The sequence below is a fragment of the Scyliorhinus torazame genome, chromosome 29, assembly GCF_047496885.1.
Source record: "Scyliorhinus torazame isolate Kashiwa2021f chromosome 29, sScyTor2.1, whole genome shotgun sequence".
Taxonomy (NCBI): domain Eukaryota; kingdom Metazoa; phylum Chordata; class Chondrichthyes; order Carcharhiniformes; family Scyliorhinidae; genus Scyliorhinus; species Scyliorhinus torazame.
The window spans coordinates 28,878,536-28,892,312 of NC_092735.1; the positions used below are offsets into that span (position 1 = coordinate 28,878,536).

The 13,777-nt window shown below is 48.5% G+C and overlaps 1 protein-coding gene across 1 annotated transcript in view; it reads right to left on the minus strand.

Moving 5' to 3' along the window:
• Window positions 1-13,777, minus strand: part of LOC140404136 (SH3 and multiple ankyrin repeat domains protein 1-like) — a 297,425-nt gene that overhangs the window by 240,997 nt on the left and 42,651 nt on the right. The window contains 1 exon segment of the mRNA XM_072492552.1: window positions 5,428-5,503. Coding sequence (XP_072348653.1) covers window positions 5,428-5,503 — 76 coding nt within the window.

A 13,777-nucleotide genomic window follows, 5' to 3' on the forward strand; every position in this document is an offset into this window, starting at 1 on the left:
ACAATAAGCCCTCAACATTGTCTTTAATGTCTGATGCCACCTTTCTAATGCTCCCTGCGATTCTGGATGGTACGCAGTTGATTTAAATTGTTCTATTCCTAAGCTATCCGTAACATCTTTGAATAACCTCGATGTAAAATTTGATCCTTGATCCGATTGTATTTCTGTGGGTAGTCCATATCTAGTAAAGAATTTAAGTAACTCCTCCACAATCTTTTTAGCTGTAATATTAAATACTGGAATGGCCTCTGGAAAGCTAGTAGACACATCCATTATCGTCAAAAGATTTTGGTTCCCACTTTTCGTTTTAGGAAGCGGTCCTACGCAATCAACTAGGATCCTTGTAAAAGGTTCCTCAAATGCTGGAATGGGTATTAAGGCGCTGGTTTTATCGCTGCTAGAGGTTTCCCTATCACTTGACATGTGTGACATGATTGACAAAATGTAACTACATTTTTATGTAGTCCAGGCCAATAAAAATGTTTCTGGATTTTAGCTTGAGTTTTCCTTATTCCCAAATGACCTCTCACTCGTACCTCATGTGCAACTCGCAACACCTCCTTTCTATACGCTACCAGCAATATTACTTGATGAACTTCTGCCCACTTTTCATCCGCCTGCATATGTAAAGGTCTCCATTTTCTCATCAAGACATCACTTTTTCAGTCATAACACTCTGGTATACACTCAGATTCCTCTTCCGCGTATGCTCTCTGATACATCCGTTTTATTTCGACATCTTTCTGTTGTAACTCCGCCAATTTTCCTGAACCAAAGATATCCGCCTCATCCTCCACCTGTTCTTGTTCTTTTTCAACCATCTGATCAAAAATTGTTTCTGATAATTGCACTTCAACTTCATCTTCACTCTCTGATTTCTCCTCTTGTCTAAAACTGTGACTTTGCGACCTTGTTACTACACAATCCGGAAAAATCCTAGGATATTAGTCCTTCAACACTTCAGTATCTGATTCTCCACTGGCTTATCAACCACCGTAGGCATCACTCCCACCTGCGATCCAGCTATATCATTACCCAAGATAAACTATATTCCTGGACAAGCTAGTTTATCTATTACTCCTACTACCACTTCACCACTTTTCACTGGACTTTCCAACCTTACCTTATATAATTGAACACTACTCCTCTCACCCTGAATTCCACATATTACCACCTTTTCTGGCAACATTCTTCCCAAACTACATAATTCATCATCTCTTACCACTAAAGATTGACTAGCTCTCGTATATCTTAAAATTGTGACTTCTTTACCTGCTCCTCCTGATACACATGAGTAAACTTTACCCACACAAGTAAATTCTTTAAAGCGATCTGGCACCTTCTTATCAATCACCTCTTGAACAGGCTGTACAAACGTTTCCATCTCCTTCGCTTCACTTGGGCTTTCCTTTACCACTTTAAGAAACCCCACTGTCTTATCCTGTTTTACCACATCAGCCTTCCCAATGCTTTTCTTCAACCACCAACACTGTGACTTTACATGGCCTAGTTTATTACAGTGAAAACATCTGAAACTTTTCATTTCTTTTCCACCCTCCTGGATTTCTTTTTTAATCTGAGGTACACCCTCCTTATTATCTCCCATCAGATCACCTTTGCCTCGACCACTTGAGTATTTCTCATGTCCCAAGTTTCTATCCCTCACAGGTTGAAACTGATGTCGGAAACCAACCTTTGATTTATGAACTAATTCATAATCATCTGCCATTTCTGCTGCTAATCTCGCAGTTTTAACCCTCTGCTCTTCCACATGAGTTCGCACTACATCAGGAATTGAATTTTTAAACTCCTCCAAAAGTATAATTTCTCTGAGAGCTTCATACGTTTGGTCTATTTTCAAAGCCCTTATCCACCTATCAAAATAACTTTGTTTGAGCCGTTCAAACTCCACGTATGTTTGACCAAATTCTTTCTTTAAATTTCTAAACCTTTGTCTGTAAGCTTCAGGCACTTGTTCATATGCACTTAAGATGGAATTTCTCACCTCCTCATACGTTCCAGATACCTCCTCCGGTAGTGATGCAAACACTTCACTAGCTCTACCTACCAGAATTGTTTGAATCAGTAATACCCACATGTCCTGTGGCCATTTCATTTGTTTAGCCACCTTCTCAAATGAAATGAAAAGGGCTTCTACCTCCTTCTCATCAAACCTTGGCAATGCTTGGACATATTTAAATAGATCCCCACCAAGCCTTCGACTTTGACGCTCTTTCTCACTATCCTCATCACTTTCATCCCACTGTACATTTCCTTTTACGTCTGCCAATTTTAACTGACTGTCATGTTTCATGGCCATTTTCTGAAGTTCAAACTCTCTCTCTTTATCTTTTTCCATGATCTGTATCTCCCTTTCTCTTTCTTTTTGTTCTGCTGGGGCTATTCTTTCTGTTTTTCTTTCTTCTCTCTATTTTTCCTCTCTTTCTCTTTCTTTTTCCTCTCTCTCTCTTTCGTATTCAAGCTGCTTTAATTCTTTCTCATGTTCCATTTGTTTAATTTGTAACTGAATTTTTGCCATTTCCAATGAGTCAAACTCTACCTCAGGCAACTTTAAATGCTTAGCCACCGCCATAATGACTTCATCTTTTCGCATTTTGTCAGGTAATGTTAACTGCAATGTTTTTACCAAATCTAACAGTCTGCTTTTAGTCTCTGTCCGTAAGGTACTGCGTGTGACCATCTCCACCCCCAAAAACTTCAGAGCCTCTGAAAGAGCCGTGGTCCACAACACACTCTCCACTTAAACTAAAATACCACACCTGAAAAGCACCCACAATATGCTCACCCTGTCTTTAAGTTCACTAAGCCAATCCAATACATAGATTTTTATCCCGGATGAGCCCCCAATTTATTATGGGCCAGGGTTTAGAGAACCCCAAAGTGTATCATGGAGTTCACCTGACCTATAACTTTTCATAGATTGTGGTATGGGGAGCACACGGCCCACTCTACAGGTGTGGTACAGCAGAAATGGAAAAGTATTTTTTAAAGCAAAACAATGTTTATTCCATGAACTCAAGTTAACCTTTTTAAAACATACAGTGAACATCTTAGCAACCATTAATTCAAATACAACCCCCAAAGAATACAACACTAAGCAATCCTTAATAACTTCCCAAACAACATCCAGAAGACAAAAGAAACACCTTTTAACAGAAGCACATCAGGTTTACATTCACTACTGAGAACATTTATAATTCTGAATTCACCAAATGATCAAGAGATCATTTCATGGCAGAAAGAACAGCAGTACACCTGCTCTGTCTGGCTTCAGCTCCAACACTGAAAATGAAACTAAAACACACCCTGCAGCAAACAGCCTAAAACAAAAGTAGCAGCCTAAAACAAAACTGGCAGACAGCCCAGCTCCACCCACACTCTGACATCACTGATAAACACCCATTTCTTAAAGGTACTCTCACATGACAGTACACTCACACACACATACACACACACACACACACGTACACACATGTATACTCACATACACATATACACTCACACACACATATACACACTCACACACATACACATACACATGTATACACACACTCTTGTATACACACACACTCACACACATATACACACACATATAGACTCACACACACATACTCACACATGTATGCTCACACACATACACTCACACACATACACACACATCTACACTCACACTCAGCTCCCTTAATAATGCCAACATCAGATCTAACCGGCTCCCGGGATCTATCGGCCTCACCGAGGAGACCCCCGCCAGGTGCCGTTTGGCACTGGTCCCCAGAAATGGGTTGAGAAATCTGTCAGTGGGTTCTCTACTACTAACAGTAGTTAGTAGTCTGAGTGTGTGAGTGTAGATGTGTGTGTATGTGTGTGAGTGTATGTGTGTGAGGCATGCTAACAGCTACAGATATTCGTACACAGGGACTTGTGCTCTGCAGGGAAAAGGTACATGTCCAGGCATTGCACCTTTTTCGAATTAGGCAAAGCGCATCGGGGACAATTGCCCCCTGGTACATTCTCCACGGCAGTACCTCGACCAATCAAAGCTGACTTTCCAACCAATCAGCACCCTTTTCTCATGAAGTATAAATTGTTGCTGCCTTTGAAATTTGGCATTCTTGCATCTGATGAGTGCAAGGTGAAAACTTTGATGGCATGTCTCTTTGCCCAGCAAATGCAAGGGCCCTCTTTCAAAGGACCCAGTATCTCATTAAGATCGTAGAGTGCAGGATCGCAGAACGGTTGCACCGCAAGCCATTCGGCCCGTCGTGTCTTTTACCAGCTCCCGGCAAGAACGATTCACCCCGTTGCCTCTCCCCCGTTCTCCTGCAAACCCATCCTCTTCAGATAACGATCCAATGCTCCTTAGAAAACTATGAGGCCAGCTCTCTGAAGAACGTCAATGTTTAAACACCGAATGACGCCAACGAGCTGAGACAAGTATGCGGAACATGGATTAAACCCCAAATGACAACAGCGAGAGCCTTCGCACGGAACCACAGAACTGTTAGAGCGCCATTCGGAGGCCATTCAGCCCATTGCGTCTGCACCAGCTCTCCCAATGAGCCACTCGCCCACCTCCTCCCCGAAACCCTGCACATCCTTCCTTTTCAGATAACATTCCTCATGGGTGCCTCGATCAAACCTGCCTCCCCCACATTCCCGGGCAGCGCATTCCAGATCCCAACCACTCGCTGCGTGCGAAAGTTTCTCCTCGAGTCTCCGTCACATCTTTCACCAATTATCTCACATCTGTATCCCTCCCGATCCCGATCCTCGCTGCCAATGGGAACAGTTTCTCCCTAACCGCTCTGTCCAGATCCCTCACGCTTACGAATGCCTCTTTCAAATCCCCTCTCAACCTTCTTTCCTCCGAGGAAAACAGCCGCAACCTCTCCAATCTACCCACGTAATTGACGTCCCTCGTCCCTGGAACCATTCTCCTGAATCATGTCTGCCTTCCCTCTCTCCAAAGCCTTCATATCCTCCCGTAAGTGTGGAGCCCAGAACTGGAGGCATTAGTACAGCTGAGGCTGAACTATTGTCCTCAGAAAGTTCAAAGTATTGCCAGTTCACCACTCTTCACTAGACTTTCCAACCTTACCTTATATAATGGAACACGCCTCCTCTCACCCTGAATTCCACATATTATCACCTTTTCTGGCAACATTCTTCCCAAACTACATAACTCCTCATCTCTTACCATTAAAGATTGACTAGCTCCCGTATCTCTTAAAATTGTGACTTCTTTACCGACTCCTCCTCATACACATGAATAAATTTACCCACACAAATAAATTCTTTAAATTAAATTAAATGTCCTTGCTCTTGTGCTCGACATCCCCAATTAATCTCACCCTGCTGGCCTCCCTTAGACACGAAAGACTGCCATTGGAAGATCAAGGTTCCTACCTTGGAGCGTCGAAGCTATCGTACGAGCCCACAGTGTAGTGTCGAAATAACCGCTTCGCCTTCTCGCTCCGACTCTCTGAAATAGAAAAGGAGTTCGCCGTTAGGTGGCTCGATAGGGAGGAGAGGCGAGAGTCGCGACAGCCAGAATTTCTGCTAAACGTCGGCATCTCTCTCCTCTCTGAGTCACAAGGCCCCGGGCCCGGTTCAAGTCCCACCCCAGGGCTCGAGCACCAATATCTCCCGTGACGCTCTCAGTGCAGTGCCCGGGGAGTGCCGCACTATCGGGGGTGCCGTTTTGGGACGTCACACGGAGGCCCCGACTGCCTGCTCGAGCGGCTGCGACAGCTCACACGGCCTCTCTCGCGAAGAAGAACAAGGGGGGATTCGGCCCCGGCGTCCCGGCCGAATAGCTATCCCTCAATGGACCGAACGGAGAGGGCAGACTGCCGCCGTCGCGCCGATGTCTGCGGGAGCTTGCTGTGCGCAAAATGGCTGCCGCGCTGCCTACCTGAGCGACTGTGACCGGAGCACACCACTCCATTGGCTGTGGAGCGACCTGCACCGCCTAGTAGTTGTCGAAGGCGCTATGTAAAGGCAATTGGTCCTTCCTTTCAATGGAATCAGAGGTACGATTGTCTAAGGGCTTGGGTCATCAGGCTTGGGTCTTGCCTGATACACGTCTTCTGGCGTCACATTGGCTGGCGCCAGTCTACACACAGAGTAAAGGGGGAACTCTAATCCCGTTCCTCAATAGCGGTAAATTCAGCTCCTTTTTGACGGAATACGGTGCGAAATGTGGGTCTCCATATCTAAAGAAAGGCTACAGGCGTATTGGGGGGGGCAGGGGTGCGGGGAAGGATCACAAGTTAGGACTCCGGGGTGAGCGAGTTGTCCTATGATGAGCGGCAGGGCAGACTGGGTTCTCTCTGGGGCGGAGGGCAATTGCGGGGCTGTCTCGCTGAGGTTCACGAGATGCTGAATGGGTTTGACATGGTGGAATTCCGAGGAATTCCTTCCGCTGCCTGGGAATGAACAACACGGAGGGAGGGCCTAGGCACGGGACAAAAGGGGGACGATCATTTAGGGCTGATGTGAGAAGTAATTTCTTTACTCGAAGGATTTGTGAATCTTTGGAATGTATCTAACCCCGTGCTGTACCTGTCATGGGAGTGTTTGATGGGGACAGTGTAGAGGGAGCTTTACTCTGTATCTAACCCCGTGCTGTCCCTGTCCTGGGAGTGTTTGATGGGGCCAGTGTAGAGGGAGCTTTACTCTGTATCTAACCCCGTGCTGTACCTGTCCTGGGAGTGTTTGATAGCGATAGTGTAGAGGGAGCTTTACTCTGTATCTAACCCCGTGCTGTACCTGTCCTGGGAGTGTTTGATGGGGACAGTGTAGAGGGAGCTTTATTCTGTATCTAACCCCGTGCTGTACCTGTCCTGGGAGTGTTTGATGGGGACAGTGTAGAGGGAGCTTTATTCTGTATCTAACCCCGTGCTGTACCTGTCCTGGGAGTGTTTGATGGGGCCAGTGTAGAGGGAGCTTTACTCTGTATCTAACCCCGTGCTGTACCTGTCCTGGGAGTGTTTGATAGCGATAGTGTAGAGGGAGCTTTACTCTGTATCTAACCCCGTGCTGTACCTGTCCTGGGAGTGTTTGATGGGGACAGTGTAGAGGGAGCTTTATTCTGTATCTAACCCCGTGCTGTACCTGTCCTGGGAGTGTTTGATGGGGACAGTGTAGAGAGAGCTTTACTCTGTATCTAACCCCGTGCTGTACCTGTCCTGGGAGTGTTTGATGGGGACGGTGTAGAGGGAGCTTTACTCTGTATCTAACCCCGTGCTGTATCTGTCCTGGGAGTGTTTGATGGGGACAGTGTAGAGAGAGCTTTACTCTGTATCTAACCCCGTGCTGTACCTGTCCTGGGAGTGTTTGATGGGGACAGTGTAGAGAGAGCTTTACTCTGTATCTAACCCCGTGCTGTACCTGTCCTGGGAGTGTTTGATGGGGACAGTGTAGAGGGAGCTTTATTCTGTATCTAACCCCGTGCTGTATCTGTCCTGGGAGTGTTTGATGGGGACAGTGTAGAGGGAGCTTCACTCTGTATCTAACCCCGTGCTGTACCTGTCCTGGGAGTGTTTGATGGGGACAGTATAGAGGGAGCTCTACTCTGTATCTAACCCCGTGCTGTATCTGTCCTGGGAGTGTTTGATGGGGACAGTGTAGAGAGAGCTTTACTCTGTATCTAACCCCGTGCTGTACCTGTCCTGGGAGTGTTTGATGGGGACAGTGTAGAGGGAGCTTTACTCTGTATCTAACCCCGTGCTGTATCTGTCCTGGGAGTGTTTGATGGGGACAGCGTAGAGGGAGCTCTACTCTGTATCTAACCCCGTGCTGTATCTGTCCTGGGAGTGTTTGATGGGGACAGTGTAGAGAGAGCTTTACTCTGTATCTAACCCCGTGCTGTACCTGTCCTGGGAGTGTTTGATGGGGACGGTGTAGAGGGAGCTTTACTCTGTATCTAACCCCGTGCTGTATCTGTCCTGGGAGTGTTTGATGGGGACAGTGTAGAGGGAGCTCTACTCTGTATCTAACCCCGTGCTGTACCTGTCCTGGGAGTGTTTGATGGGGACGGTGTAGAGGGAGCTTTACTCTGTATCTAACCCCGTGCTGTATCTGTCCTGGGAGTGTTTGATGGGGACAGTGTAGAGGGATCTTTACTCTGTATCTAACCCCGTGCTGTACCTGTCCTGGGAGTGTTTGATGGGGACTGTGTAGAGGGAGCTTCACCCTGTATCTAACCCCGTGCTGTACCTGTCCTGGGAGTGTTTGATGGGGACAATGGAGAGGGAGCTTTACTCTGTATCTAACCCCATGCTGTACCTGTCCTGGGAGTGTTTGATGGGGACAGTGTAGAGAGAGCTTTACTCTGTATCTAACCCTGTTCTGTACCTGTCCTGGGAGTGTTTGATGGGGACAATGGAGAGGGAGCTTTACTCTGTATCTAACCCCGTGCTGTGCCTGTCCTGGGAGTGTTCGATGGGGACAGTGTCGAGAGAGCTTTACTCTGTATCTAACCCCGTTCTGTACCTGTCCTGGGAGTGTTTGATGGGGACAATGGAGAGGGAGCTTTACTCTGTATCTAACCCCGTGCTGTACCTGTCCTGGGAGTGTTTGATGGTGACAGTGTAGAGGGAGCTTTACTCTGTATCTAACCCCGTGCTGTACCAGTCCTGGGAGTGTTTGATGGGGACAGTGTAGAGGGAGCTTTACTCTGTATCTAACCCCGTGCTGTACCTGTCCTGGGAGTGTTTGATGGGGACAGTGTAGAGGGAGCTTTACTCTGTATCTAACCCCGTGCTGTACCTGTCCTGGGAGTGTTTGATGGGGCCAGTGCAGAGGGAGCTTTACTCTGTATCTAACCCCGTTCTGTCCCTGTCCTGGGAGTGTTTGATGGGGACAGTGTAGAGGGAGCTTTACTCTGTATCTTACCCCGTGCTGTACCAGTCCTGGGAGTGTTTGATGGGGACAGTGTAGAGGGAGCTTTACTCTGTATCTAACCCCGTGCTGTACCTGTCCTGGGAGTGTTTGATGGAGACAGTGTAGAGGGAGCTTTACTCTGTATCTAACCCCGTGCTGTACCTGTCCTGGGAGTGTTTGATGGGGACAATGGAGAGGGAGCTTTACTCTGTATCTAACCCCGTGCTGTACCTGTCCCTGGAGTGTTTGATGGGGCCAGTTTAGAGGGAGCTTTACTCTGTATCTAACCCCGTTCTGTACCTGTCCTGGGAGTGTTTGATGGGGACAGTGTAGAGGGAGCTTTACTCTGTATCTAACCCCGTGCTGTACCAGTCCTGGGAGTGTTTGATGGGGACAGTGTAGAGGGAGCTTTACTCTGTATCTAACCCCGTGCTGTACCTGTCCTGGGAGTGTTTGATGGAGACAGTGTAGAGGGAGCTTTACTCTGTATCTAACCCCGTGCTGTACCTGTCCTGGGAGTGTTTGATGGGGCCAGTGTAGAGGGAGATTTACTCTGTATCTAACCCCGTGCTGTACCTGTCCTGGGAGCGTTTGATGGAGACAGTGTAGAGGGAACTTTACGTTGTATCTGACCCCTTGCTGTACCTGTCCTGGGAGTGTTTGATGGGGACATTGTAGAGGGAGCTTTACTCTGTATCTAACCCCGTGCTGTACCTGTCCTGGGTGTGTTTGATGGGACAGTGTAGAGGGAGCTTTACTCTGTATCTAACCCCGTGCTGTACCTGTCCTGGGAGTATTTGACGGGGACAGTGTAGAGGGAGCGTTACTCTGTATCTAACCCCGTGCTGGACCTGTCCTGGGAGTGTTTGGTGGGGACAGTGTAGAGGGAGCTTTACTCTGTATCTAACACCGTGCTGTACCTGTCCTGGGAGTGTTTGATGGGGACAGTGTAGAGGGAGCTTTACTCTGTATCTAACCCCGTGCTGTACCTGTCCTGGGAGAGTTTAATGGGACAGTGTAGAGGGAGCTTTACTCTGTATCTAACCCCGTGCTGTGTCTGTCCCGGGAGTGTTTGATGGGGACAGTGTAGAGGGAGCTTTATTCTGTATCTAACCCCGTGCTGTACCTGTCCTGGGAGTGTTTGATGGGGACAGTGTGGAGAGAGCTTTACTCTGTATCTAACCCCGTGCTTCACCTGCCCTGTGATGCTGATACACTGTGACTACATAGCTTATTGCTCCACATAACCACACAGTGAACCATCTGTGAGCATTAAGGAGAAGGGAGCAAAGCGATTTGTCTATCAGTCTCTGGGTGATCTCCAAACTCCTCAAACACTCTGGAACCGAACCCACGGCTGCTGTGTTCAGATTTATGGGGTGGGCGCGCTAACACAGGCGCGGGGAGACGCACACATTTACATTCGAGGATGAGGAATTTCACCTGTGCTGTTGTCGGACCCACGTAACCTGCGCAGAGGCGCGGGACGCAAAGTCTGCTGGGGGTCCCCAGGACAATCAGCCAATCAGTCAGAGCCACGCTTCTCAGGGTGTGCGCATGTGAGTGTGCGATGTGTGTGCGTGTGTAAGTGCGTGCACAAACGTGTGTGGGTGTTTGTGTGTGCACGAGTGTGAGTGTGTACGTGCACCGGTGTGTGTGGGCATGTGAGTGTGCATGTGTGTGCGTATGTAAATGTGTGCACAAATGTGTGCGCATGTGGTGTGCATGTGTGTGCAACACATGTGTGTGTGAGTGTGCATATGTACGTGTGTGTGAACAACACGTGAGTGAATAGGTATTTGTGATTGTGAATGAGTGTGTGCATTTGGCATGTGACTGTGTGCGCGCATACGAATGTGCGTGTGCGCGTGGGTGAACATGTGTGTGTGTGTCTGTGTGCATATGTGTGGGTGTGCACGTCTGTGTGCATGTATGCGTGTCCAAATGTGTACATGGATCAGGCTTGGCTGTGATGCCCTCCAGAAAGGAATAGCCACAGGCATTCAGCATTCCCGATACTGGTTCACACGACGTGAATGGCCGGAGTTGTCCTGACCTAGCTCCTCCGGAACCCCCAGCCCCCTCTTCGACTCCAATCCCGTCTTGTCAGGCCCCGGGAAAACTCCATGCTCAGTCTCTGTCAATTCCTAACATGGCCACTAGGTGGTGGTCCACAACAAGGAAAAGTGAAAGGTGCAGCCCACTGGCGACAACCCTGGTTGAGTCGGGAAATCAAAGACATTCGCCGAACTCCTCTATCCAAACTTTCTACTCGGCCTTTAGTTTTGTCCCCTTCCCTCTCGGCTAGACCACTGGGTTGTCTGGTTTGCCTTCAGAAAGGCCTGAGAGCACGATGGAGGGCTGGCTATCCCAGCATTCACAGCTGCAGTGAAAATCCTCCAGAGCTTTACTCTGTATCTAACCCCGTGCTGTACCTGTCCTGGGAGTGTTTGATGGGGACAGTGTAGAGGGAGCTTTACTCTGTATCTATCCCCGTGCTGTACCTGTCCTGGGAGTGTTTGATGGGGACAGTGTAGAGGGAGCTTTACTCTGTGTCTAACCCCGTGCTGTACCTGTCCTGGGAGTGTTTGATGGGGACAGTGTAGAGGGAGCTTTACTCTGTGTCTAACCCCGTGCTGTACCTGCCCTGGGAGTGTTTGATGGGGACAGTGTAGAGGGAGCTTTACTCTGTATCTATCCCCGTGCTGTACCTGTCCTGGGAGTGTTTGATGGGGACAGTGTAGAGGGAGCTTTACTCTGTGTCTAACCCCGTGCTGTACCTGCCCTGGGAGTGTTTGATGGGGACAGTGTAGAGGGAGCTTTACTCTGTATCTATCCCCGTGCTGTACCTGTCCTGGGAGTGTTTGATGGGGACAGTGTAGAGGGAGCTTTACTCTGTGTCTAACCCCGTGCTGTACCTGTCCTGGGAGTGTTTGATGGGGACAGTGTAGAGGGAGCTTTACTCTGTGTCTAACCCCGTGCTGTACCTGCCCTGGGAGTGTTTGATGGGGACAGTGTAGAGGGAGCTTTACTCTGTATCTATCCCCGTGCTGTACCTGTCCTGGGAGTGTTTGATGGGGACAGTGTAGAGGGAGCTTTACTCTGTATCTAACCCCATGCTGTACCTGCCTTGGGAGTGTTTGATGGGGACAGTGTAGAGGGAGCTTTACTCTGTATCTAACCCTGTGCTCTACCGGTCCTGGGAGTGTTTGATGGGGACAGTGTAGAGGGAGCTTTACTCTGTATCTAACCCCGTGCTGTACCTGTCCTGGGAGTGTTTGATGGGGACAGTGTAGAGGGAGCTTTACTCTGTATCTAACCCTGTGCTCTACCTGTCCTGGGAGTGTTTGATGGGGACAGTGTAGAGGGAGCTTTACTCTGTATCTAACCCCGTGCTGTACCTGTCCTGGGAGTGTTTGATGGGGACAGTGTAGAGGGAGCTTTATTCTGTATCTAACCCCGTGCTGTACCTGTCCTGGGAGTGTTTGGTGGGTAAGTGTAGAGGAAGCTTTACTCTGTATCTAACACCGTGCTATACCTGTCCTGGGAGTGTTTGATGGGGACAGTGTAGAGGGAGCTTTACTCTGTATCTAACCTCGTGCTGTACCTGTCCTGGGAGTGTTTGATGGGGACAGTGTAGAGGAAGCCTTACTCTGTATCTAATCCCGAGCTGTACCTGTCCTGGGAGTGTTTGATGGGGACAGTGTAGAGGTAGCTTTACTCTGTATCTAACCCTGTGCTGTACCTGCCCTGGGAGTGTTTGATGGGGACAGTGTAGAGGGAGCTTTACTCTGTATGTCACCCCGTGCTGTACCTGTCCACGGAGTGTTTGATGGGGACAGTGTAGTGGTAGCTTTACTCTGTCTCTAACCCCGTGCTATACTTGACCTGGGAGTGTTTGATGGGGACAGTGTAGAGGGAGCTTTACTCTGTATCTAACCCCGTGCTGTACCTGTCCTGGGAGTGTTTGATGGGGACAGTGTCGAGGGAGCTTTACCCTGTATCTAACTCTGTGCTGTATCTGTCCTGGGAGTGTTTGATGGGGCCAGTGTAGAGGGAGCTTTACTCTGTATCCAACCCCGTGCTATACCTGTCCTGGGAGTGTTTGATGGGGACAGTGTAGAGGGAGCTTTACTCTGTATCTAACCTCGTGCTGTACCTGTCCTGGGAGTGTTTGATGGGGACAGTGTAGAGGAAGCCTTACTCTGTATCTAACCCCGTGCTGTACCTGTCCTGGGAGTGTTTGATGGGGACAGTGTAGAGGTAGCTTTACTCTGTATCTAACCCTGTGCTGTACCTGTCCACGGAGTGTTTCATGGGGACAGTGTAGAGGTAGCTTTACTCTGTCTCTAACCCCGTGCTATACTTGTCCTGGGAGTGTTTGATGGGGACAGTGTAGAGGGAGCTTTACTCTGTATCTAACCCCGTGCTGTACCTGTCCTGGGAGTATTTGATGGGGACAGTGTAGAGGGAGCTTTACTCTGTATCCAACCCCGTGCTGTACCTGTCCTGGGAGTGTTTGATGGGGACAGTGTAGAGGGAGCTTTACTCTGTATCTAACCCCGTGCTGTACCTGTCCTGGGAGTGTTTGATGGGGACAGTGTTGATGGAGCTTTACTCTGTATCTAACCCCGTGCCGTACCTGTCCTGGGAGTGTTTGATGGGGACAGTGTTGATGGAGCTTTACTCTGTATCTAACCCCGTGCTGTACCTGTCCTGGGAGTGTTTGACATTGGCTGAAATAATGAAATGTGTGTCGTGATCTCTGCATCTGTACACACATAAGGGGGTCAATGTATAGTCATTCCAGTTAAATGATCACTAGAGGGCAACACTAGCAAGGGGTATAAAAACAGACTCAATCTGATCT